Below are 27,772 nucleotides of genomic sequence, written 5' to 3'. Positions count from 1 at the left end.
TTATTTAGGCTGCGTAGGGTCTTTGTTGCTGTGCATGGGCTTTCTCTAGTTGTGGTGAGCGGGGGCTACTCTTCGTTGCAGTGCACAGTTCTCACTGCGGTGGCTTCTCTTATTGTGGAGCACGGGCTCTAGGCGCGTGGGCTTCAGTAGTTGTGACACACAGGCTTCAGTAGCTGTGGCTTGTGGGCTCCAGAGTGCAGGCTCAGTAGTTGTAGCACACAGGCTTAGTTGCTCCGCGGCATGTGGGATCTTCCCAGATGAGGGCTTGAACCCATGTGCCCTGCATTGGCAGGCGGATTCTTAACCACTGCGCCACCAAGGAAGTCCTTCCCTTTTACTTTTTAATTGCCGTATGCCATTTCAAGGTCATTAATGTCTGTTCTTCGGTTTCCTAATCTATGCAAGAAGCTAATATTTGTTCTAAAGTGTTCTTTTAAGAAGCAAATTATCAGTAGAAGAAAAGACAGAGAGAAAAAAACTGAGGTTTTATAAAATTTTAAAGGGATTACAAGTTAACTTTATAAACAGAAATTATTTGGCCCTTCATTCCTGATAGACCATACCTGGTTGTACTGAAAAGGTATAAGACATTTAATTTATATAAAATGTATGCCCCTGTCTATGAATGTTTACTGTCACATACTCCATTCTTGAGCTTTGTACAACGTTGAGAAATATTTGAATTAGATTTATATTATTTCTAGGATAAAAAATTTTAGTGGGTATAAATTGATACCTCCATAAAAGTTCTCTGGAATAATTGGAAAGATGTGCACCCAAGATGAACCAAATCAGATGTTCTCAGTTCAGGGCAAATTGTTCTCTGCTCACCCTAAAACCAGTCCTTCTTAAAAACATTTAAAAATCTCAGTGCCTGGAGTCTCCCTTTCCTACCGCTCATGCCATACCTCAGCCCTGCTTGAAAACTTGTACTGTTGCTACCACGGATATATCTGTTCTAGAAAGAAACAGACTTTCGTTTCCAGGACTGTCAAATGAGGAGCTTTCACGAGAACACAAGGATTCACTCTATTATTGCACATCATAGAACTCATGCCTGTAGCTTGAAAATAGAAGTCTTTGGTGTAGGCATTTGCTTGTTTGACAGTTCTGTTCTAAATTTTGAAACTAGTGGTACAGTAAAGTGCCTGTCTGACGATGGTGTACCAGCGCTTAGTCATGCAAAATAATTATTGTTCACGGTTCCTTAGCTGAAGTCAATAGCTCCGTGCAAAACACAACATAATGCAGAGATCTAAAGTTACTAAATAAAAACTGAGAAAAAGAAGAATTTTAAGCAGGCTTGGCAGAAAAAAAATAGGTTCTACGAGATTTGCCAAGTGCTTTCTCTCAGCATACGGAAGGCTCTAATATTTTTAAAAGAACCCCCATGATAGAAACCATGGTAACTTTTATTAGTACGTCCTGGTGATTGTTGTCAGTTAACTTACATGACGTCAAAAACACGAAAGCAATTATGGAGATAGCAAATGGTGCCTACTGCTTGTTTTCTAAACTTGAAATAATATTTTCAGGTTTGCTTCTGTCAATTCAGTGTTTGAATATCTACATCCAATATATCATCTACACTGAAGGGCTTGATTAAATTAACCTAAGTGTGTATAGGGCTGAATTTTTGTGGCTGGAGTGTTGGGATGCCTACCCTGGACCCGTAGTAGGGCCTGTGAATCAGTATAGTGGTGCATGCAGGAAAAGTGAACGTCAGTCCTACAAACGAAGTGTTATCTCTCCATGTTGCCCGAAACATTTGCCAGAGAATCTTGGCAGGATTAGGTATTGCTGCTTGAATGCAAGGGATGATGTCCTTCTTAACCCCCGGCAGACAATTGCACTTAAGAGTATCCCTCTTCTGGGAATAACAAACAGCAATATCTATCGTTTCCTTAGAAGAGGGAGAAACACAGAAAATAAACCAGGAATTTCACAGACTCTGCCATAATATATTTACCTTCAACACTTTCAATCCAGTATTAAGAGAGAACTGTTAGAGATGGATATGTAATTATTTTAGACTTAGCTCATGGCCACTTTCCATAGAGTTCATGAGTTTTTAAAAAAATAATCTGTTATTGAGGTTTAATTAGTATACAATGAAGTGCACAGATTTTAAGTATACAGTTCAATGGTTTTGACAAATGTATACTTGCATGTAACTAATATCCTGAACATTTTCATCACTCCAGAAAGTTTTCTTATGCTCCGTTCCAGCTAATTATCACCCTTATCCCACTAGAAACAACCACGTTTCTCATTGCTGTTATCATAGATTAGTTTGCCTGTTTTTGAACTTCATATAAATGAATCATAGAGTATATACTCCTTTGTGTCTCATTTTTTTTTTTGCTTAACATAGTGTTGAGACTTAGTCATGTTATTGTGTGTATCTGTAGTCTATTATTATTTTTAAATTGTGCTGTAGGTAGTGTTTTATATGTATATACCACAGTTTGTTTTCCCATTCTTCTGCTGATGGACGTTTCGGTTTTCCCAGTTTTTGGCAATTGCATATAAAGCAGCAAAGAAATTCTTAAACAATCCTTTTTGTGTCTAAATGTCCTCTTTTCCCTTGAGTTATTCCTCAGAGTGGAAATGTTGGATTATAGCCTAGGTCTAAGTTTATCTTTATAAGAAACTACAAGACAGTTTTCCTAGTGTGGGTATCCCATTTTTTTACTCTCACAGGCAACATGTGAGAATCCCATTTGCTTCACACCCTTGTCAGTATTTGATCTTGTCTGTGTTTTCAATTCTTGCCATCCTAATGTTTGGGAAGAAATATCTCATTGTGATTTTTTTTGATGGATATTTATAACTTTAATTCAATTATATTATGAGGAAGGAGCAAAAAGTAAAAATATCAATGAACAAAGAAACAAGTCAAAAAGAGAGCTATAGAATAATACAAAGATATTTGAAGGAAGGAAGGAAGTAAAAGAGGGAAGCGTAAAGTAATGAAACGTGAAATAAACATTTAATAGAAAGGATCACGAAGCCAAAAATTGATCAAGAAAGAAGAGAAAGCACAAATAAATTCTATTATGAATAAAATGGGACCCTAACTACTGATGCAGCAAACATTAAAAAGATGAGGAAAACATTATAATAACCTCATAGTAATAAACTGCTTAGAAAATATAAATTTCCAAAACTGACCCACAAAGAAAAAGACTGAATTCTCTTCAATAACCATTTAAAAATCTGGACTGTTAGTTAAAAAAAAAATCCTACCCAAAGGGAAACATGAGGTCCAGAGGGCTTTACAGGCAAACTCTATAGAATAGTCAAGAAACAGATTATCCAAACCTTTATACAAACTCTTAAAATAATAGAAAAAGGGTGAACACTGCCCAACACACTCTGTGAGGCTGGTATAACTTGATACCAAAACTAGACAAGGACAGTATAAAAAACCAGAAAACTACAGGCTAATCTCATCCATGAACCAAGATGCAAACTCCAAACCAAAATTAACAGCAAAGTGAACCCAGCAATATATTAAAAAACTAAAGCTTCATGGCTAACTTAGGTTTATCTCAAAATGTAATCAAAATCATGATCAGGAATTGTTCATGAAACTTCAATGAAAGGGTTAAGGATAGCCAAGACTCTCCTCAAAAACTAGCTGAAAAGACTTGTCTTACTAATTATGTAATTAATAATTAAGACAGTGCATTGGTTCAGTGATAGAAAAATAGAGCTAAGGAATAAAACAATGAGCCCCGAAAGAGACCCATGTGAGTATCTCATTGTTATCTGACTGCATATCTCTGAAGACTAATGCCACTGGACACCTTTGCATATGCTTCTTAACCATTCAGATATGTTCTTTTGTGAAGTGTCTGTTCAAATCTTTTTCATACTTTCTCTATTTTTAATTATATATTTTGTCTCCTAATTATTGTTATAGGTATTCTTTATATATTTTGCATACAAGTTCTTTGTTAGATAAACGTATTGAGAATATTTTCTCCCAGACTGTAGTTTGCCTATTCATCTTCTTAATGATGTCTTTTGATGAGCAGAATTCTTAATTTTGATAAAGTCCAATTTATCATTTTTTTTCTCTTACGGATAATGCTTTTTGTGTCTGGCCTAAGAAATCTTTGCCTACTCCAAGGTCATGATGATATTTTCCTACGTTTTGTTGTAGAAGCTTTATAGTGTTAGCCTTTAGGTCTATGATCCACCTTGAATTATTTTTGTGTATGGTGTGAGCTGGGGGTTGAAGTTCCTTTTTTTTCCATATGGCTCTCCGTTTGTTCCAGCTCCATTCATTGAAAACTTTCCTTTCTCTATTGCATTGCTTTGGAACCTTTGCTGAAAATCAATTGACCAACTGAGTGTGATTCTATTTCTGGATTCTGTTCTGTTCTTTTGACCCACTTGTCTATCCTAAACCTTTACCACATTCTCTTGATTAGCTTCATGAGTTTTATCATTTTTTTTAGTCCTGTTCCTCTCATTGTGGCTTCTTTTAACTCCAGCAGGTATGAGGTTCATATTTTATTTCAGAAGTTAGTACAATTTCCAAACTCCTCTGGATCTCAGTATCTATAAAATAGGAAAAATAAGAACTCCCTTATAGGGTTTTTTGGGAGAGACAAACAATCTAGAATACCTTTAAAAAGTATGCTATAATTCTAAAATAATATTTGTATGTTTAGAATGTTACTTATTTTTATTTCACTTTTTGCTTCCCTTAATCTTAAGACACGTTCTCACATATGTTTACTGAAATCTCCAAGAAGGGTCTGTACCCTTAGTTTCAGATTTGTGGGGGCATCTGTTCTGTGGATTTAGAGAAAAAAACAAAGATCTAAGAAAATTAAAAGGAGTGAGGGGCACCTGATTCCTTCCCACTTTACCGGAAACCTAGTCTAGTGGTGATAGCAATCCTTTCTGACATTTCTCGTTTGTCTGTTTTTTAAAAGGCAGGATCGGCTAGATTTCTAATGCAACTTTGTTCTTCCAGATCTTTCTGATTTGATCTCCATTTTCTTTGTTGTAGCGGCTACATTTTGCTGAATGACCTTTGCTGTCCCCACCCCAAATCAGTGACCTTTTAAACTGTTTTAATATTTACTGTGGAATTACTTGTCCTGAACTTTGGCTCGAGTTTTCCTGAAAGATTTCATTATAGGCTTAAAATGGAGGGTTCCAAGTTTGTACCCTTACCTTTACCCAAACTAAAACAAGCTGAAAAAATAACTCATTCTCTTCCTTACTCATCTAAGAGCATACAACAAAGATGAGCAGAAATCTAAATTTTTTCATAACCTTTTTCCTGTTACTGCTCTAGATCATACCCCAATTATCATTCTCATTGCTAAATTGAAATCTTTTCATCCTTAAGTTTAGTGGCAACTTCTTTTTTCCGGCTTTTGTGTCTACCTGATTGTAAACTCCTTGAGCACAATTATTTGATGTTATTTATCTTAGTTTTGGATTTTAGCATCAAACCAAGTGCCTTGCATTCACGACGTAACTGTGTACTAAATTCATTCATTATAGGCAAGTGCTGATTATTGTGCCAAAGACAGTTTCATATATATAACAGACAAGCAATAATTGTACATTGTTTATGGAGAGCAGGAATCCAGTATTTATTCATTGATTGATTAATAGTTTGAAGTCATTTTATAATTAGAGCATCAGATGAGTTTGGTGCTCCTTTCTTTTCAAAAACCTGTTAGAACCGCTCACCTGGAATTCTGTATATCAATTATTTAAATAATAGCTCACTGTACCTTTTTCTGTAAATTTATCCACAAGATTAGAGCTGTATTACCTCATAATAAATGAAAAGAGTCTTTTAAATACTTGTAGTACTAAAATCCCTTGGCAGGAATTCAGAATTATCTCACATTCTGCCCTATTCCAGTCAGTGTCACAGCCAGGTTCCAGTGTACATTACCAAGATAGGAGAATAAATATATGTAGTTTTCAAAAGACACAGACAATGAAAATGAAGCACTAACATCTGCTGATGCTAGATTTTCCGATACTTCTACTGATATGCTCCTATAGAAACTGTTCTCAGGCCTGTGATTAATTGCTGTTTCCTAGAGCAAACTGGTAAATCTTACTTCCTTTTTTGGTAGAATATGGATTTGTCCATCAAATCTTAGCTAGTCCTGGAGGCACCCTTTAAAGTCTAAAGGAGGTAGAATTAGGACAAAAAAAAAAAAAAAAAGGAAGTACACCACACATAGCAGGTGGTAAATGGGTGAGAAGTATGACCAAGTGAGAAGTAACGTAGATGGAAAGCATAAATCCTTAAACATGTTTACATAAAGCCATGGAAGTTAGATCCATAAATACTGTTGTGGGTACTCGGAAGCTTGGAAATATCCTTAATCTAGATATTGGTGTTAGAATAACTACACCTTCTAACCCTAACATTCTTGAAAGTCCCTGCAAAAAACCATACTAAACTGATTGTGTAATGAATTGTGTAATGGACTGTAATGATCCAGTTTAAGCTCCTCCAGTTCCATTTTGGACTCTGAACAGGAGGGGACAGAATGAGGCGGCAAATTGTCTAGGATCACGGATTTGGAAGACTGGAAGACTATAGGTGATCTTCACCAAATGTTACATTGTGTCAGTGCCAGCCTTTCGAGGAAGCTTTGCCACCAGAGCAGGGAAAGAGAAGTTCAACAAAAGGTAATTGATTTATCAAAGACTTCTAATCAGCGTCCCCCCAGCCCCCGAGATCTGAATATTCTCTAAAGCTTTCAAAGCTTTCAACATTGAGATCTTTTAAAATTGTTTGCGGCTACATAAAAGTCGGCCTCCTTTCCCTCCTCTCCCACGCCCAAACTTGATGTGTCCCAATACAATGGCTAACGTCCCGAGGCGCTGCAGAGGGGAAATGGCCTTTCGGGAGGAGACTTTGCGCCGGCGCCAAAAAGAAGGGTTCAGAGAGGAGAACCGGTGGGCGGGGGTTACTCCAGGGGGAGAAAAATCAGGCGATTTAGGGGAGGGCCTTGGCGAGGTTGGAAGTCGTGCTTTCGGCGCCCGAGAGCAAGTTCCGAGGAAATTAACCAGAGAGGGCGTGGCGCCTGCCTCCCACCCGCCCGCCCTCGCAATGAAAGTCACCGAGCGCCTGCGCAACCCGCCTCTGGGACCAGGTCGCTGTCTTTCTCCTGCTCGGATTCACAGTACGTGCCCGGGAGGGGTGTGTAAGCGGCGGGTAAGGAGAGGGAGGCGGCGGGAAGGGGACCGGGGTGGCAGGTGTAAGCTTGAGGGTCTCTGCCGACCTGAAGCTTCTTTGTTCGTTGTAGCTGCTATATGTTTGCTTTTCAGTCCATCACTTTTAAAAGGTAGTTTCATTCCCGTCCCCCTTGCAGGTGAATTGTCAAGCTCCAGGACTAAAACTTGAGAGAATAAGTCTTTTTGTGTTTAAGTGATGATTGACCCACTTTGTATTCTCAGACCAAGGTAGCATCCACTTTGAAAGGGCCCCCTTGAACTTTTGGGGAATAAAAAGTACGTGCAAGTAACAGTAATCTAGAAAGTGGCTGCAGTTTAAGCAACTTCTGTTCATACTAAGGGTGTAAAATCCTGCAGCGGCTCTGAGTTCAAGGGCAAACTGGCCTTTGTACCTCCTGAAAGACAAGACTTGCTTCTCTTGGTTTGCTTTGATAAGCCACAGAAACATTAGCAAAGTTAAAAAATAATAATAATTAACAAAGTGGAGGAGGACATGAATTAGACCCTATTAGATGAATTGGAGATTGTTAGAGTCTGCTGACTGGAACCCTGGGAGGATTCTCAGCCCCCCCTGGAGGCGAAAGCCACGTGGAAGGAGTAAAGGAGAAAGGAAGCCGTCTTTGGGAGTTCAGGCCTCAGCTGTTACTGCTGTTGCTGGACTGGGGTGGTGGGGACCAGGGTGCATGCAGATTCCATCTCCCTGCTTCCTTTGAAATAGTCCCAAGGCCTCTTAGTAGTCCGGGCACCACATTTATTTTCTCCTTTTTCCTCTGCCTGTTTACTCTCCAAGAACGTGCCAATTGGGCTGTAATCAAACATTGTTGAATGGCCTTGGAAACTTCTCCAGGTCTCCAGCTAACAGGCTTTAACCCAGTCTAGCCCAGTGTCCTCAGATCCCTAGCCTGCTATGAAAACTAGACACACCTTTTGCATCCCCTGGGAGTTAGGCTGGTGTTGAGTTTTACTGTCTTCTGCTTCTTCCAAAATAAGAGGCCTATGTGTGTTGACCACCTTTGTTCATCCTGAAAAATGGCAAATCGGTCCAAATTTGAATATTACTCTCTGTGGCAGACAAGGACAGTTTTTCTGAGGGTTTGTTTGAGAGTGGAGTTTCTTAAATGCTGAGTCCAGAAAAGGTCAGCATAGGCCCCTGGTAACGGCCTCCCCCCACCTCCCCCCCAAGAGCCAGAAGCATTTTCCTCCCAACACCTGGGCCCTGAAACTTGCAGGCCTTGTCTGCAGTCACCTCAGTCTATTCAGTAAAATCTAGAACTCATAAACAGCAATGAGACCACTGAATTATCTTTTTTCTTTGTCTCATGGGTACTGTTCTGTTGCTTTAAAAAGTCTAAAATTGCAGAGTCATGGCCATGGGAATGCGTGCTCATATACTGTGTGTTGCACAATATTGATGTGGAAAGGCTGCTATAGATAAGAGAACTTTGCTCTTTTTGGCTAACAGCCTATAAAGAGAAGAGGAATATTTCTCAGTTGGTAGTATCTATCACTCAACTGTGATAGATACTAAGGGAGCAGGGGTGGGATTCTGTGGGGTGCGGGGGACAAGACAGGAAGGGGATTTGACAAAAGGAGGTCCCCAGAAGGCCAGGGAAGTCTAAAATGTTTAGCCTTGATGGTAGATAGCCCACAAGTTCAACACTTGAGAAAGCTGGGCTCCAGTCTTGGGCCCTCCACTGTGAATTTGGGTCAATTACTCATTCTACCTCTCTGGGCCTCAGTTTCCTTATATGTTAAAGGTAGAGACAAATATTTGCTCTGAGTACCTTAGAGTTCTCCAAATTCTCAAGTGAGATAATGTGATGGCTTTTGAAAACTCTAAAATTGTATCCTCAGTGCCTAGAACAGCACTTATTTATTTACCAAATACTTGTATAGAACTTACTGGGTCCCACTGCCTTTCTAAGCACGTTATTCACTTAATGCTCACAAGAGTCCTGTGAGGGAGGAAGTATTATTAACCTCATTTTTACAGGTAAGGTAAATTAATCACAGTGGGTAAGTGGCAGAGTTGCATCCACCTGGACCACAGTCTAGTTGCACAGTCTGTGTGAGCTCGACACACAGCTCTTTGTCCTTTGTAAAGGCATCACCTCCACATTAGGGGACTGAGCCCCCCACTCTGGCGATATAGGTAGAGATATTCTCCACTGTGCCAACCAGTGCTGGACAGTAAAAGGAACAATACACTGTCCAAATAGAATACATCATTGGAATCATTTATTTTCTATAACTCATCACCAAGTTTCATGTTTTGCTCTGCTTACTTTTCTTAGATTATTTCTACTGCAATCCTAGACTACTCAAATCACTGAACACTTTACCCTCTGAAGTATTATTACTACTATACTGCTCTCCTCCCTCCTGGTGACCTTTCATGTACAAAGTTTCCACTAACTATTTTTAGAGTGCAGTGCCCAGGCATGATGCAGGTTCAAGGCAACTTACTGACAAATTAGCTTCAAAAAAGAAAGTCTAGATCAGCACCACCTAATTTTGTGCTGTAAATGACCCCTATTTCTTAATGCCGTGTCTTTAACTCTCCTCACCCCACCCTCAGATGTGCTGGGAGTGGACCATGTTGATCCTGAGAGGCGATTTGTGGACCCACAGTGTGTGATACCAGAAGCTCCCAAAAGCCACAGACTTGAGCTAAGGCACATTTTGGTGATTGAGAAACTCTCTGTGTAAAGGACACTTTGTGTGTTGTTCACATTTAGAGAAAAAGCCTCCCATTGACCTTTGCCTCCAACTGCTCACGTCTTTGTGTTGTTTTCCCACCAACAGGTCTGGAAGTCGTCTACTTTTTCTCTATCCTTTCTATACCCATTTTCACTGAGAGAAAACCATCCTCTGGTTGCTAAATACACTTCATTCTGAGAACATTGGTGGGGAGGTACAGAAACTGTTTGACTTTTAAAATGATGGTTGAATAGCAGCATTTCCTACTTGATAAACTTTTCTTAAATTAAAAAAAAATTAACACCTCTGCTGTGTTTCTTCGTATCTCTGTCCAGAGGCATAGGACTTAGGGCTTCCTTATTAAGCTAATTACTCTACCTGCATGCTGAAGGAGAGTGCAGTTTATTCATGACTCCCTCCCCCCGCCCCACCCCCCGCCATACTAGAACAAGAGCAGATACATTAAATGTTGCTAAAAGTATTATTTTGCACTGAGAAACGTCAACTGAAAAAAACACACAACGTGAGAGCTGGGAGTTCAGCTTTAGTTGGGGCTTTCTGAGGACTGTAGCTCTTGAGGAGGTGTGGGTATCAGTATATATATGATTTTGCTGAAGCGGGTATGTGCAGTCAAACACACATCTTAGTAGAAGTTTGCTGCTGGTTATGAGGAACAGATGTCTCCACTAATGATGTTAGTGCTTTTCTAGGTATGAGAAGATACCAAAAATTGGGCTCATAAAAATTTCTCCTGAAAATATCTAACTCTCTGAAGGCCTCTTCTGCCACTTTTCCCCAGAGCACACAGTGCCTCATTCCTGCCCTGCCCTGAACTCCTTTCAGGGTGTGTTAAAGGTCAGCGACGGCATTGGCTAGTGACTTCCTGCTAGTAGAATCAGATGGTGAGTGCTATTTTTAGTTGGCAGCATCTATCTAACATACTTGCTTTCAAGACTGCTGACTGTTGGAGGTGGGTTAATTTGCTACTGTGTGTGTGTGTGTGTATTTAAACTAAATACGATTGAGCCTTGAACAATGTGGGGGGTTAGGGGGGCCAGCCTTCCACGCAGTCGAAAATCCACGTATGACTTACCTTGCCCCCTTCTTATACTCGGTTCCTCTGTATCCATGGTTCTGCGTCTGCAGATCCAACCAGCTGCTAATTGTTTAGCATGCTGGTATTTAGTATTGAAAAAATCCAAATATAAATGGACCCACACAGTACAAACCCGTGTTATTCAGGGGTCAACTGTACATTTCTATTTGTCTGAATCCAAGGAGTATATTTTTAGCCTACCTTTTAAAATAGGGGTTGCTTAAGAAGCTTTGGGTTTTTTATTTGCAAAATGGGAGTAATACTTAACTTGTAGCATAATTGGAAAAGGAAGGAAGATAACAGATGGAAGGCGTGCCAGTGCTGCCAGCTGCAGGGTAGGCACTCAGTCAGTGTTAGTTGAATCAGAATTAAGCAGTTTGCAGTCTCTTGAAGGAGACAGTGCAGTGTGGTTGGTATACAAGACGTGAGGTCAGAGACCTGGGTTTGTGTCCCAGCATGGCTGCTAAGTCTCTCAAATTTCCATTTCATTCATCTGTAGAATAGATACACTTATGAGAATTATAATTTTATGGTTATGAAAATTATGTAAGGCAATGCACATAAAGTACGTGGTATAATTGGATGTGTAGCCAAGTCTTATAAAATTAAATATACATGTATTATATATGTGATTTATGTCCCATTCAACAGTAACATACAGACAACTGCATGACCGGTAGCAGAGTATAGAAAGATACGTAGGTTTACAGATTATTGGTAGATAGATAGATTGATCAGAATGATCACTCTAGGTTGCATGCAGGGGTTGAGTTTTAAAGGCAGGAACAGATATGGTCTACAGGAGACAACACTCCGTGCTAAGCCTGAAAAATAGCGTTTAAGCTTGGGTATGAGAAAAGATATTTGTTTATGTAGAAGACATAGAAGATGTAGGTAGTGGGGCTGATAATAGAACAGAGGAGGTTAAAAAGAATGACTCTCAGATAGTGCGGAATTTCGGCTTTACCCTAAGTTTCTACCCACTTGGACTTCAGCATCACCCGTGTGTGTCTCTGTCTCCTTCCTGAGCACTTTCCCGGTTATACTTCCGACACCAGACTCAGGGCGTTACCTTCACTTTACTCCTGACTGCTTTTAGGTGGAAGTAAATATGGAATGTGAAGTGACCTGAAGACTTACGTAAAGTTAATCCTCCTCCCCTTGTGCCTTCTACAAAAGCATCATAAATGCCAATTTTTCACCTTTCATTTGCAAGCCTGTTATTTTATGTTTCCATTATCCTGCTTCACCCTCTTCACGTGTGTTGATGTGAATGATGACCATGGTCTTGATGACAGCAGTGACTGTGAACAGGAGATCATAAACTTTATTGAGGGTTTTCATGGGCCAGGCACTGTGTTAGGTATGTTCCACATGTTATCTCAATTAAATCCTGACAACAACACACTAAGTTAGGAGGTATTACTATTCCTACCTTACAAATGAAGAAATTCAGTTTCACAGAGGCTAAGTCTCTCAACCAAGGTTAATAGCAAAATGGTGTGACTGGAATTAGAACCCTGGAGTCTGAGATCTTGAATACGACTGAAAGGACAAAAGGCTGTTAAGTTGGGTTTGTAAAGGAGGACATATGTTAGAACTTAAGCATTTCTAATCAAACATTAATGATACTAAGTACTATGTACATAGTTTGATGTTTCTGAAGAGATCCATGGATTCTGTTTTTGTGTGTGTCCAACTTGTGGCTCATCTTGATGCAAAAATATGATTATATTTCTATCTTTAGAGCAGTTCACCTGTTTATTTTCACTTGTAATACCCCCTGCATTTTCATTTTCACTCAGTACTTGTTTGATGTCTTCAAGCTTAATGATATAGAACTAGAAAAAACCATAATAGTATTCATTTTGGCATTACACCTAACTGATTATTTCTTCTTCAAATAACCCAGGATATCTTTTTTTTTTTTTTTTGCGGTACGTGGGCCTCTCACTGTTGTGGCCTCTTCCGTTGCGGAGCACAGGCTCCGGACGCGCAGGCTCAGCGGCCATGGTTCACGGGCCCAGCCGCTCCGCAGCATGTGGCGTCTTCCCAGACTGGGGCACGAACCCGTGTCCCCTGCATCGGCAGACGGACTCTCAACCACTGCGCCACCAGGGAAGCCCTACCCAAGATATCTTTAAGAACAGTGTGGTTAATGCTGCAGTGTAAGCACATCAAGTGACGGTCAAGTTATTTGGGGTATTTCTGTCTGCTTTTTCCTATCTTGTCTAAAATTTTTTTAAGATTCCAGACCAAAATTGAAACAATGGTCGACCTCACGCAGCTAATGGAGAATGAAGTATTCATGGCCTTTGCCTCCTACACAACGATTGTTCTTTCAAAAATGATGTTTATGAGCACTGCAACTGCATTCTATAGACTGACAAGAAAGGTAAGACATTGGAGGCAATATTTTCTTTTAAGAGTTGAGATTCTGGAAAGCAATTTTCTTAAATTATTTTTTGTAAAGCCCAGTGGCATATTGTAATACTGCAAATGAAATATGTAATCATTTGGTACAGGTGGTTCTGATATATTTATGGAATGGGTGCTTTTTCCTAGAAACTAGTAAATAGTTTTTTCATTGTAGCTTTTACCTTTTGTCATGCCACTTAGCATATGAGATTTCTGGAGTATCAGAGTTTTCAAGGAAACTTTTTGTGATTTTGAAGTTAATTTTGCCTACTAGAGTTTAGAAAATAGTCATTTTCTAGACAGTGAACTGGTGTTTTCAGCTCTGTTACAAGTCAAGGATATGCCTTTGGGGATAGAATTAAAGTTCTTATTATCAGCAGAACCTCTTATGATTGGGATAAGACATTTGAATTTTGTGTGGTTATGAATTCTTAAGTGGATAATATTTCTACCCATTGTGATAAGAATGATTTTTTTAAAACTGGAGGCTTGGGGAGGGTGGTAGAAAGTTTTTGAAACACATAACCTATATTCAGGCAGGGTTTATGACAACAGTGATGGGGGTAAAGCAAAGCTACATCGACAAAGTTAAATGCTCTTGATTGGTGTGGTCCCTGTGCCTATTCAGCAGCTTCTTTCTGGAAACCATCATTTCTCTTTTAGTCCCTGTCCTGAGTTTTTGTCCTCCAGAGCCTTGCTTTTATCTAGAAGTCACAGTCCTTCCTAAGGTATTTCCTCATTACTGTCTTGAGGTGTCATTTCTTCCCAGGGATATCTGCATTTTAATGGGGGGCACATACCCACATGTTTAACTCTCTAATGGGGCAAGGTGTTAGAGCAGCAGGCTATAAAGTGGCTGCTACCACCAGATCCACACTGTCCTCTAGAAATGTCATGGCACCAAGGATAGCAGAAATGTTGCTTGTCTTAAAAGGAGAAGGGAATTCCAGTTTGTGGAGTGCCAGTGATATATGTTAGGCGCCATGCCACTCTGTGTGTGTGTCGGATCATGGAAGCATTTTACATAATTGTTAGCATTATCATGTGAGATGAGCATTACTGTTCCCATTTTATAGATGAGGAAATACAAGTCAGAGAGATTAAGTAGCTTTCCCAAGGTTACACAGCAATAAAGGGTGAGGCTGAGATTCAAATTCAGATTGGTTTAAATGAAAATCTCATGCACTTTACGTTGTAATACCTTTATTTACTCATGCGAAATGTATTTATTGAACATCCACTGTGTGCCAGGCAATTATTTAAGGACAAGACAGACAGATCTGACCTCAAGAGCTGATACTGTATCACACTGCTGCCCATCAGTTCTCCTCAACATCTTTACCTGAAATAAATGCTCATGTCATATTAAGAAAAATATTATAATATTTATGACGTTCCTCAGCTTAAATTAAGGCTAATTTTAGAGTTCGTGTTTTTCTTTATTATATATTATTAAATGCTGGGACATACTTAAATATTTTTAAATGCATGTTTCAAGTTTCAGGGAATGGGGAACTCATTTCAAACATCATAATAATGGCAGGAAGGAATGCATGAAGTATGCCCTAGAACATGTCCTTGGTGTTTATAGGAATGCGATTCAACTTCTTATATTTCACTGTATTGTTCAACGCAAACTTCTAGTTAATTCAGAAAAAGAAAAGAGGCACATATATCCTAACAAAGTACAAAATACTTTTCCTGCCCCTTACCCTTTTATGCTGCATGCCCGTTCTCTGATATCCTTGGCAAGTAAACTTATGACTTTCATATGAGCCAACCAGTTAGAAATATTAATACTCTTGAGGGCAAGTGCACCAACATTACTGTAAAAAAATGCCAGTTCACCGTAATAGTCAATGAGGACTTAGAATTATGCTCTGTTTTTCCATTTTGGCTTCCTTTTCCCTATTTTTATACATTGGTTTTTATTTACGTTATTTATGCTTCTCTTAAAATTTGTTTTTACACTGTTAATAAAAATTCAGATTTTAAGGAGAGATGCTTTCTGCTACCCCTGGGTTTGGTCTATTGCTCCCATTTTTTTTTTCATAATGGCCAACTTGGATGCCTGTATTTCCTTCCGTTAAAATGTAAATAACTTATCAGATACAGTTACCCCCGTGTTACTTGGCATTTGAAATAGGTTTTTTCCTCGTTATTTGGAATAGGTTTTTGCCAACCCAGAAGACTGCGCAAGCTTTGGCAAAGGAGAGATTGCCAAGAAGTATCTTCGGACAGATGACAGAGTGGAACGTGTACGAAGGTGAACGCACTGTCTCCTGAAATGATTTACTTGATCAAAGAATTTTGGGACCAGAGTTAAGTGAGGATGTTGGGGTCTTGAAGAAAGAAGGAAGAAAAGTCTGTCATTTTACCTAGTCCATATAATTATAGAAAATTAGCGATCTAGATGTCTCCCACTATCACTGTGATTGCACGTATTTCCAAGTTAGCTTTTCTGTGCACTTTGTTGGGGTTAATGACTTTGTTCTGTGTAGGGATTTATCAAAAGTAATGACAGGTAGGAGGTGAAATGAGGATGGAAGATTCTTGCAGTTTTTGTCATCTTTCTCCAGAGATGAAACTGTCAGTTTGTGTAAAAGGTTGAAGAACTAGCTATTTTTGCATAAGATTCAAAATATGAACTTGGGAAATCTCTCCCTTTCCAATCTCTCTCTCTCTCTTCTTTGTAGATATTATGTTTAATATACTGAGAATGCAATGAACAGTGAAAAGCAGTAAGCCAAGATACCATCTACACAGTTTCCTAATAATACCAGGAATATACTTATTTTAAAAGCACATTGAATTCTAGTTCTGGAGTATATTTCTTAATCCTTGCCATAAAGTCATGTAAATTGCAAACTTTTTTTCATCTTTACAGAGGTATTATTGACAAATAAAATTGTAAGATGTTTGAAGTGTACAATGTCATTTGATATATGTATATGTTGTGAAAGAATTCCCTCTATTGAGTTAATTAACACATCCATCACCTCACATATTTCATTTCCCCTCCTCTCTTTTTTGGTGAGAACATTTAATTTCTACTCCTATAGCAACTTTCAGTTATACAGTAGCACAATACAGTGTTATAAACTATAGTCAGCATGTTATTATACTTTAGATCCTCAGACCTTGTTCATCTTATGACTGACGATTCGTACCTTTTTATCAACCTCTCCATTTTTCCCCCAACCTCTAGCGCCCTGGCTACCACTAGTTTCTGTTTCTATGAATTTGATTTTTTTCCTTTTGGTAGATTCCGTGTATAAGTGATACCATATAATATTTGTCTTTCTCTGTCTTAATTATTTCATTTTGCGTAATGCCCTCCAGTTTCATCCAAATGACAGGATTTCCTTTTTTTTTTTTTAAGACTAAATAATATTCCATTGTGTGTGTGTGTGTGTATGGTTAGATTGTTTCCATGTCTTGGCTGTTGTGAATAATGCTGCAATGAATATGGGAGTGCAGACATCTCTTTGGGATAATGGTAGTTCTCTTTTTAATTGTTTGAGGACCTTCCATACTGTTTTCCATAGTGGTTGTACCAGTTTACATTCCCAGCAACAGTGTGGAAGGGTTCCTTTTTCTCCACAACCTGGCAAGCATTTTCTATCTCTTGTCCTTTTCATAGTTGCCATCCTAACAGGTATAATGTGATAACTCATTTTGATTTAGGATGATTGGTGATGTTGAGCACCTTTTATGTACCTCTTGGCCAGTTGGATGTCTTCTTTGGAAAAATGGCTAATGGGGTCTCCTTTTTTAATTGAGTTATTTTTACTTGTTTATTTGTTTTGGGCTATGGAATTGTATGAGTTCCTTATATATTTTGAATATAAGCCCTTATCAGATATGTGGTTTGCAAATATTTCCTCCCATTCCATAAGTTGCCTTTCAATTTTGTCGATGGTTTCTTTTGCTGAGCAGAAGCTTTTTGATTTGATGGAGTCTCATTTGTTTGTTTTTGCTTTTGTTGTCTTTGCTTTTGGTGTCAAATCTAAAAAATCATTGCTAAGGCCAATGTCAAAGAGCTTACCGACTGTCTTTTCCTTCTAGAAGTTTTATGGTTTCAGGTCTTATGTTCAAGTTTTTAATCCATTTTGAGTTGATTTTTGTGCATGGTGTAAGATAGGGTCCAGTTTCATTATTTTGCTTGTGGAAATGTAGTTTTCCTGACACAATTTATTGCAGAGGCTGTCCTTCCCTATTGTGTATTCTTGGCTCCTTTGTAAAAAATTAATTGACTATGTATGGATTTATTTCTGGACTCTATTCTGTTCCTTTGATCAATGTGTCTGCTTTTATGCCAATACAATACTGCCTATAGTTTTTTTACTATAGTTTTTTTTACTATAGTTTTTTAATGTAGTTTGAAATCAGGAAGTATGATGCCTCCAGCTTTGTTTTTGTTTCTCAAGATTGCTTTGGATATTCAGGGTCATTTGTGGTTTCACACAAATTTGGGGATTTTAAGAAAGTTCTTTCAAAATGCCACTGGGATTTCGAGAGGGAGTCCATTAAATCTGTAGGTTGCTTTGGGTAGTGTGGACATTTTAGCAATATTAATAGTAATTCTTCCAGTCTATGAGAAGAGAATATCTTTTCATTTATTTATGACTTTTATTTCTGTCTTCAGTGTCTTATAGTTTTCAGTGTATAGCTCTTTCACCTCTTTGTTTAAATTAATTTCTAAGTATTTTATTCTTTTTGCTGCTATCTTAAATGGAATTGTTTTTTAAGTTTCTCTTTCTGATAGTTCATTGTTAGTGTATAGAAATGCAACTGATTTTTTTTCATTGTAGTTTTATTGAAATTTGAGCAAGAATTTGGCTTTGATATTCTCCAACAAAATATTTTTGTATATTGATTTCATATCCTGAGACTATACTGAATTCATTTATTACTTCTAACAGTTTTTGGTGGAATTAGGTGAGTGTTTTTAATATCATATCCTATCATCTACAAATAGAGACAGTTTTACTTCTTTCTTTCTATTTTGGATGACTATTTCTTTTTCTTGATTAATTGCTCTGACTAGGATTTCCAGTACTATGTTGAATAAAAGTGATGAGAATGGGCATCCTTGTCTTGTTCCTGATCTTAGAGGAAAAATTTTTGGCTTTTCACCATTGAGAACCATGTTAGCTGTGGACTTGTCACATATAGCCTTTATTACATTGAAGTACATTCCATCTATAACCAGTTTGTTGTGAGTTTTTATCATGAAAGGGTTTTGGGTTGTCAAATGCTTTTTCTGCTTCTATGGAGAAGATTTTTAAAAAATTAATTTATTTGTTTATTTTTGGCTGTGTTGGGTCTTCGTTTCTGTGTGAGGGCTTTCTCTAGTTGCGGCGAGCGGGGGCCACTCCTCATCACGGTGCACGGGCCTCTCACTGTCATGGCCTCTCTTGTTGTGGAGCACAGGCTCTAGAAGCGCAGGCTCAGTAGTTGTGGCTTATGGGCCCAGTTGCTCCGCGGCATGTGGGATCTTCCCAGACCAGGGCTCAAACCCGTGTCCCCTGCATTGGCAGGCAGATTCTCAACCACTGTGCCACCAGGGAAGCCCCTGAGAAGATTTTTATCTTTTATTTTGTTAATGTAGAGTATCACACAGATTGATTTGCAGATGTTGAACTATCCTTGCATCCCTGGAATAAATCTCACTTGATAATGGAGTATGATGCTTTTGATCCTTTCAATTAAACTGTTTAATTTGTTTTGCTAATATTTTGTTGGGGATTTTTGCCTCGTGTTCATCAGGGATATTGGCCTGTAATTTTCTTTTCTTGTAGTGTCCTTATCTGACTTGGATATCAGGGTAATACTGGATTTGTAAAATGAGTTTGTAAATGTTCCCTCCTCTTTTATTTTTTTGGAAGAGTTTGAGAAGGATCGGTTGGGTAATGTATTCTTAGTTGGTAGTTTTTTCTTACAGAACTTTGAATATATCATCCCACTCTCTCTGGCTTGCAAAATTTCTGATAAAAAATTCTGCTGATAATCTTATGTGGGTTCCCTTGTATGAAACAAGTTGCTTTTCTCTTGCTGCTTTTAAGCTTCTCTCCTTGTCTTTAACTTTTGATAAGTTAATTATAACGTGTCTCGGTGTGGGTCTCTTTGGATTCATCTGTTTTGGTACTTTCTGAGGTTTTTGTAGTTGAATGTCTATTTCTTTCTTCAGATTAGGAACATTTTCAGTCATTACTTCTTTGGGTAAGTTTCTGCCCCCTTTTCAGTCTCATACTTCTGGTACCTCTATAATGCATATATTGGTCTTTTTGAGGGTTTTCCAATAAGTTCCTTAAGCTATTGTCACTCTTCTTCATTATTTTTTCTTTTTGTTTCTCTGATGGATGAATTCTGCTGCACTGTCTTCAAGTTTGCTGAACCTTTCTTCTGCTTCATCTAATCTGTTGTGACCTCCTTTATTGAATTTTTTAATTCAGTCATATTCTTCAGCTCTGTGATTTCTGTTTGTTACTTTAAAAATATTTTCTATTTCTATTTCTCACTTTGCTCATGCATTGCTCTCCTGACCTTGATGAGCATCTTGTGACCAATATTTCCATCAGGTAAATCACTTATCTCTGTTTCAGTAAGGTCTGTTTCTGTAGATTTATCTTGTTCTTTTGTTTGGAACATATTTCTCTGTTTCTTTATTTTTCTTTATTCTCTGTGTTGGTTTCTGTGCATTAGATAAAACAACCACCACTGCCAGTCTTGACAGAGTGGTCTCATGTGGGAGATGAACCTTGTCAATTAGCTTGAGCTCCTGGTTGTCTCTCAAGCCTTTGTGATTGTCCAAGCTGCCTTCTTTGTTTCTACTGGCTCCCAGTTTTTGAGTGTGTGCCAAGACTTTTCAAGTGTTCCAAAGGGGAGGATCACAGTCAGCAGCTAGCTGCAAGCAGATCGGAAGCTGGACTCTCAAACAACAGCTGGGAAAGTAGGTAGTTAAGCCCCTTCCAGAGAGAAACTGGGATTTGGGCATTTTTCCTGGGCTCAGGTGTATAGCTGTGGGGAGAGCTCTTGTACCTATTAAGAAACTGCTTCCTTGTTTGCTGTAGTCCTATGGAAGTCATGAATGCAAGCCCCATTGGCTGTCAGAGCCAGGCAATCCAGGAGCCTGTCCCTTCAGTAGTAGCTGCAAAAGTTGGGGTGCCAGAAGTGCGTACAAGCTCCTTCCAAGGAGATACTGGCAACTTGGAGGGCTAGAGGGAGAAGGTGAGGGATGTGTCTTCTGGCTTCTCCAGTCTCTGAGGAGGATTATAGCCAGCCCCTAGATGCATACTGAATTAGAAGCCTGACCCTCAGCAGCAGCTTTAAAATATACAGATGAATGCCTTTTAGGGAAAGACTGGAAGATGGACATTTTTGCCTGCTCCCTCTTCACTGAGCCTTGGGGGTGGGGGTAGCTGTGGCAAGTGCTTGTGCTTGTTGAGAACTGCTTCTTTGTTTGCTGTATTCCTGTGGGACTTGTGAATGGTAGCACTATTGGTTGTCAGAGCCAGGTGATCCAGAGACCCATCACTTGGGCTGCAGCCATAAAAGCTGAGGTGCAGATGTGTGTAAGCTCCTTCTGGGGAGATACTGGCGACTTGTTTTGGGCTAGAAGGAGAAAATGGAGCAGGTGTCTACTGGCTTTCCTAGGAAGGATCAAAGCCAGACCCTAGATGCAGGCTAACTGGAAGCTTGACCTTTAGGTAGCAGTTTTTAAAGTATGCAGGTGGATCTCTATCTGGGAAAGACTGGGAGGTCGGCATTTTTGCCTGTTCCCTCTGTACTGAGTCCTGGGGGAATAGCTACAAGAAGTCTCATGCACCTGTTAACAACTTTGCTTTTGTTTGCTATAGTCCTTTGGGTCTCCAAAATGCAATCCTCACTGACTTACAGAGTTAGATGTTTTGGTGGGGGCCTGTTTTTGGGTGAAAGTCTTAAAGGTTGGGTCACTAAATATGAGGTCTAAACCCTTTTCTCCTCAGGGAGAAGCTGGGAGTTGAGAATTCCCTTCCGACTGTATGGTGCTGTTCTGGGGGTGGGGTTTATAGCAAGGTTTTCTCAGCCTTTCCTTATCCATTTCGATGTGCGTATTTTCTCATTCTCTCAATGAGTAGAAGTTGCTCAGCTAGTTTCTGGATTTCTTTCAGAGGTAATTGCTCCATGTGTAACTGTCCATTTGGTGTATCTGTGGAAAGAGGGGAGTTCAGGAGCCCCCTCTGTCACCATCTTGGCCAACCTTCTCCCCACCGCAAAATTTTTTATATTGAGATTCCATTGCCAATCCATTAGTTACCTTTTTCTAACATGTGAAACATTAAAGTTATGTACCGTCTTCATTTAGTATTTTCTAATGCTCATCTAAACTGGAGTACAATTCTAGACACATTTCACAGGATAAGCAAAATTATATAAAATTAAAGAAGCAGTGAAGAGTTTTCATAGCCATACTTAAACATTTAGATATTTAGTTTTGTGATGAATAGTTAAGATATGAAACATCATGAATATATTTGACTACACTTCTTCAATTTGTTGAGTATAAATAGATAATGAAATGGGGACTGAAAGAAAAAAATTTACTTCTGTAATTCATGTATCTGCTGCAGCATCAAATCCCTTTGGAATCTAGATCATATTTGCATCATCACTTTTGACTTCCTAGAAAGTCTGAAGCCCCTCCCAAGATCTCTGCAGATTCCCTTATGGTATATAGTCTCAAGATTAACTCAGTCTGCAATCCTGCATTTGTGCATGTTTCCGTGTTCTGCATTTTGTTAGGCTGATGTAAACTTGGTTCTTTCCTCAACTCTGTCAACAAATCAAGTTAAAAATGTGATAAAAATAGACCTGACTAAATCAAGGTGCAGAGTTTACAGTGTGGCAACACAAACATTTCAAGTTGCGTGTTACAGTGCTCTGTCCTTCAGCATCCTCTCCCTGGGAAAGTTGCATTGTGCCCTTGTCACCTCACAAAATGGTCAGCATTACACCATTTTGCAGGCTGTTCTTTTACCCCATGTACTTCTCTGCTCCTCCAGTACCGAAATTTAATTTTTTTATTTATGCAAAAGTTTAATCTCAAATTATTTATCAAGCAAGAATGGCTTTTTCTAAGAGGAAGTCTATGCTAGATAGAATAAAATTTTAACTTTTGCTTCACTTAGTTATATATTTGTTAATTCAGCGGTCCTACTGATTAAAGTGGCCAGGTTTTTTTTTTTTTGCGGAGCACAGGCTCTGGATGTGCAGGCTCAGCGGCCGTGGCTCACGGGCCCAGCCGCTCCGCAGCATATGGGATCTTCCCGGACCGGGGCACGAACCCGTGTCCCCTGCATCAGCAGGTGGACTCTCAACCACTGTGCCACCAGGGAAACCCCAAAGTGGCCAGTTTTAAAATGGATTGTGTCAAGAATATGGATCTAAAATAGTCTCAGGAATCTCTCAAAGAATCAATGTGAAAATTTCAAACAGTATCAGAGGAAAATTATATGTGTTATGATGAAAAAGAATAAAAATTAGAAAAGGTGAATAAAGCTTTGTGGAGTTATCAAAACCACTAAAGAGAAAGTAAGCAGTTTAAAGCTTTGTCTCATCCTTTTTGTGCATCCCTTTTAGGGAAGGTAATCAAATACATGATGCTAATCATGACCCTATGCTCATAAAATTGCCCAGAACTGGAAAGTGACAACAATTAGACCTTTAGTAGCATTAGTAAGTTTGAAAGGAAGATCAAAGTAAGTCTCACCTATGAAAACTTAGCAACAGGTATTTTATTGGGGGATTTTTAGATTCCTCCCCACTCTCCCTTCCCAGCCCCTACTTCTGTCTCTCCTTGCCCATGGGATTGTATTTCTAAAGGAGAAAGCCATTATCTAAGCTGATCTCATCAGGTTGTGAACAACAAATAAAATTTAGTGAGAATGATTGACCTTAGCTGTGAAAGGAGTCAGTGTCCTTGAGGAGGTGCAGCCACTGTGTGTCCAGCGCCTCCTGGCGATCAGACACTGGCTTTTCAGTGCGGCAAAGAAAGAGAGTGTCCAGGAAAGGCAAGGCATCCAGTTTCCAGGTGTATTTTTTTTGAGATCGGATCAGTCCCATCAAAAAATTTCCTACTAACAAATCTCTTTTGGAGATACTTTTCAGAGAAAGAGCTTCCAGAATCTCCACTTTGCATTTTTAACCTAGAATTTTTCTTTTTCATTACTTCCACATGTAATTATCACGTTATTTCTATTAGCATATTTCAGTGACAGGGACAGAACTTGGCTACAAAGGAAGTGAAAATTATGCTTTCAGGTATGCAATAGTGAGAAAATTAATACATTCTACACATATGGAACACTTAATTAAAAATATAAAGTAATATGTGTTGAAATGTCAAGATAAGTAGCCTAAAGTTAGTTAGTTATATTCTGGGCAGACAGAAATCAGTGATGATTAGAAAACCTTTTACATTATGCATTTATTTAATCCTATCCCATCTTGTTCTAGAAAGAATTCAAGACCAAATGTGTTCCCTACAACAAGGTAAAAAGAAAGTTGTGCGGTAATCAGGGCAGCTGGAGAAATACAGGGTCGCATTCAGAAGAGGAAAGGGGGGGGTACTTAGGAAGAGGAGAGATGTTTAGAGTAGGCTATGTTCAAAGGTAGAGCATACCCCTTCACCGAAACTGTTCAGTGGCGTCCAGGTGGTACTCGCTGGGGATTCTTCAAGGAACTGGAGCATGGGCTAGGATTTGAGCCAGATGACTTCCCTTCTGGCCCCAATGCATGAAGGAAGCGTTTATTGAGAGATTACCCTGTGTGTCTCATGGTCACTTCTTTTATTGGAGTGCTATAAAATAGCTTTAAGACTGGGTTCCTGCCCTTGAGGGGGACCAACATTCATGTAGTTAGAGAATGAAATAAAGCAGTCTCCCATTAGATGTTAAGTCGTGAGGCACAGGGTATTAGTTCCTAGGGTATTTAAGAATATTTCGTAAAGGAAGAAGCTGCAGAATGTTAGGAGAAGGAGAGGAGAGATCACGTCAATTTGGGAAATTTTCTTTGTGGGAATTTGGACATACTGCTGCTGTATGCTGATCGTGAAGTACTTTGGGTAAGAGAAGGGAGTTAGCAAGTCTGGTGTGAAGCTCCTTTTGTAGTTGGCCATCCCCTGATAATTCTCAAACATGTCTAGCAACTCTGGTCAAGGTCAGGGTGATGCTGAGATCCGAGTGGTTCTGATCTGACTAAGAAGGTGTGACTGGTGCATCATAAGCACAGAGCAGGGCTGATGGGAAGGTCAGCCCAGAGCAAGCTTGCCCCAAGGAGCATCTGCCTGAAGGAGAAAGGAAACAGGAACACAGGATGATGGAGGGGGGAAAACAGACCCCGGTAGACGGTGGTCACACATAAAGATGGATGTCCACCAGGTATTAGATTTTGGTAGCTGTCTAGGAATGACGTGAAAATGAAGGCAGCTGCCCCTCTAGGATGAGTTCTGTTGTTTGAGCAGAGAAAGGGTTATGGTGGAAGGGTGATACTGAACTACAGCAGGAGCTGACTGGGAGAGTTGGGTAAGCACGTGCCTGGCTCAGGGTCTGAAAAAGAAGAGCATACAAAATAGCGTAAATTAACACAGAGTATGAGGCTCCATTGAAAACAGGCCTTACTAGGACAATAAGGAATGCTATTTCTGAGACCGTTTTGAGGGCCAAGGACAGGGAAAGAGAATTGAAAAGAGAATAAGATAAAGAGAGAGAGGGAAGCCAGAAAAAAAATGGAGGGGCGAGTAAGGTCCAAGGAAGCCCTGCCTTTGAACTTCCTTCCCTCTCCCTCCACTGGAGCTCTTTACCCCTCATTGTCCTTGACTTTCTTCTCTTCTCTTTGCCAATTGCTTAACACAGGCTTAGAAGTAAACACATTTCCACAGAGTCTCACCAACTTTCCAACTTTAAAACGTCTGTCCTTTTAGAATGTTGTGAAGGAGAAAAGTAACATGGCCAAGATGGGAGGTGAAGATATATCTGTGGTCCAGCAGGAGAGTTCAAAGGACCCAAACAAATACCCTTGGTGTAATTGGTGAAGCTCTTCTATAGTAGAAAATAGTATTCCTGTCCTTTCTTGCCCACCTCGCTCTCAGTAACCCTTGGGTTGTTCCATGAAAGAGAAGGGATAAGAACTCCCATGCCTTTCTGTCTTGGCTTTTATTCAGGAACAGATAGTTGTTTATTTAAATCTTTCAAGACTGTTACTTACCTAGGTTACTGTCGCATTCTTCATACCTTTATGTTGTCATCATCTTTGTCAAAAAGGTGATGAGAAAGGATAATCTACCGGAAACAGGAGAAAGGAAAGGAGGGGAGGAGAATGGTGATCATTGAGCAGGCAATATGTAATAGTTAACGTTTTTTGCTAAAAGAAAAGAGAGTAACATAAAACCAATATTTTTCATTTTGAAATATGTATCGATAGCTGCTAAGCTCTATCAAAATCTCAATTTCTAGTCTAGATTCTTAAGCAGTTTTTAACTCTGGAGACTTGAACAGGAGTACCAGATTTTTGAAGATTAAGCAGTTTAAAAAAATGTCAAGTCAATAATACATGTGCCTTGTATTCAAGGTGCCATGAATTGGAGGAAAACTTGTGTCTAAACCATGCTTTCTGTTTTCTTATAGCTGTGGTATGAAATCCCAATCAAGGAAATATGTCTTTCTCTTTATTGTCTATCAATTTTGTGTATACTTTGCACTTTGCTCCATCACTACTAACTAATTCCTTTTGCAATTTGAGGATAGGTTGGCTAAATTTTTTCCCATGTTTGAAAGACTAGTTATGTATTCTGTTATATGGATGTGGAGAGCATGAATTTCTTGATATTAAATTGGTAAATTGATTCTTGGCAACCTAGTGGATTGGGTGAATGGGCAAGGGTGGTCTCAGGAGCCATTTTGCAGACTAGCACAAGTGAGGGAGGAGTCTTAAGAAAGATCATAACCAAAACGATTTTGTTCTTTTCGGAAGAGGAGTTTTTATAAGAAGAATCTTGAATTGCTGTTGTATGGACCTTAGAAGAAAAAATATTTTATATGTATAAAAATGGAGTGAGTTTTATTATATAGATGCAGTTTTGATAGTCTTGAAAGTGCAAAAAACCTTCTCTGTTGTATGTTGAGATACACTACAAATAAAAGAAACAAGATAACGAGACATTCTAAATAAGAGTCAAGTGGGTAAGGAAGCAAGGGAATTTGAGAGAAATAAAATGAATCTTACTTTGCATGTTTAAGATCCATTAACACTTCTATTTAGTTTCAGAAGAGAGGAAAAAATGAATATATTTCTGCTGATTCTGAAATTTGTGTTTTACAAGTCATCTTTTTCCACAGAGCCCACTTGAATGACCTCGAAAATATTGTGCCATTTCTTGGTATTGGCCTTCTGTATTCCTTGAGTGGTCCAGATCTCTCTACTGCCATCCTGCACTTCAGGCTCTTTGTTGGAGCACGAATCTACCACACAATTGCATATTTGATACCCCTTCCCCAGCCAAATCGCGCTTTGGCTTTTTTCCTTGGATATGGAGTTACACTGTCAATGGCTTACAGATTGCTGAGAAGTAGGTTGTACCTGTAAAGAGAATCATACAACTCATCATCCAGTGATTTTCTAACAATTCTGTACTTCCAATTTATAACAAATACTTTTTAAGATTTTAAGTGGGAAGGGAGCAGAGAAATTAAGATAGGGAAAACCTAGTCTGAATATTAATGTCACCAATATCCTTTATTCTTTTTTAATATTTGCACTAGAAATTTAACATAATTTTTAGCTCTTTTGTCTTATTCTTAAAGTACTTTGTTTTAAATTTTGATTGTAATTTGTAACATTATTCAGCATTTCATATTTTAAATCTTTCGAAAGAGTAAGTACACGTATGTTAAACTTGTATTTCAGTATTGCTGAAATCGGCATATGAAATAAAGAATTTAAAGAACGATTTCATTTGGTTTTATTTTTCCCAACATATTTTCAGAAGTTTCAGGGCTTCCCTGGTGGCGCAGTGGTTGAGAGTCCGCCTGCCGATGCAGGGGACACGGGTTCGTGCCCCGGTCCGGGAAGATCCCATGTGCTGCGGAGCGGCTGGGCCCGTGAGCCATGGCCGCTGAGCCTGCGCGTCCGGAGCCTGTGCTCCGCAACAGGAGAGGCCACAACAGTGAGAGGCCCATGTACCGCAAAAAAAAAAAAAAAAAAGTTTCAATCCTACAGAAAAGTAGTACAATGAACTTCTATATGTCTTTCACCTAGATTTACCAGTTGTTAACATTTCCA

At 39.1% G+C, this 27,772-nt stretch overlaps 1 protein-coding gene across 8 annotated transcripts; it reads left to right on the top strand.

Moving 5' to 3' along the window:
- Window positions 1-6,546: 6,546 nt before the first annotated feature.
- MGST1 (microsomal glutathione S-transferase 1) lies at window positions 6,547-27,467 on the top strand. 8 transcript variants are annotated; one of them, XM_060306074.2, is made up of 5 exons: window positions 7,169-7,184; window positions 10,736-10,838; window positions 13,280-13,427; window positions 15,622-15,716; window positions 26,830-27,466. In XM_060306074.2, the coding sequence occupies exons 3-5, from the start codon at window positions 13,302-13,304 to the stop codon at window positions 27,074-27,076; spliced, it is 468 nt and encodes a 155-aa protein (XP_060162057.1). In that variant the 5' UTR covers window positions 7,169-7,184; window positions 10,736-10,838; window positions 13,280-13,301; the 3' UTR covers window positions 27,077-27,466. The 8 variants fall into 8 exon arrangements, with proteins under 8 accessions (XP_030697148.1, XP_030697150.1, XP_030697151.1 ...); XM_030841288.2 differs by lacking the exons at window positions 7,169-7,184; window positions 10,736-10,838 and adding an exon at window positions 6,547-6,687; XM_030841290.3 differs by lacking the exon at window positions 10,736-10,838 and having other exon boundaries at window positions 7,069-7,184.
- The last annotated feature ends 305 nt before the right edge of the window (window positions 27,468-27,772 follow it).

Source organism: Globicephala melas, chromosome 10 (genome assembly GCF_963455315.2).
Source record: "Globicephala melas chromosome 10, mGloMel1.2, whole genome shotgun sequence".
Lineage (NCBI taxonomy): Eukaryota > Metazoa > Chordata > Mammalia > Artiodactyla > Delphinidae > Globicephala > Globicephala melas.
Note: the sequence above shows the minus strand (reverse complement) of the source record. Positions and strands in the feature narration are given on the sequence as shown.

What these genes read in the sequence shown, in the direction of transcription:
- MGST1 (XM_060306073.1), top strand. An exon ending in TCTATAGACTGACAAGAAAG is followed by an intron (nt 13,428 to 15,621) that starts GTAAGACATTGG and finishes TATTTGGAATAG; the next exon opens with GTTTTTGCCAACCCAGAAGA. An exon ending in AGAGTGGAACGTGTACGAAG is followed by an intron (nt 15,717 to 26,829) that starts GTGAACGCACTG and finishes CTTTTTCCACAG; the next exon opens with AGCCCACTTGAATGACCTCG.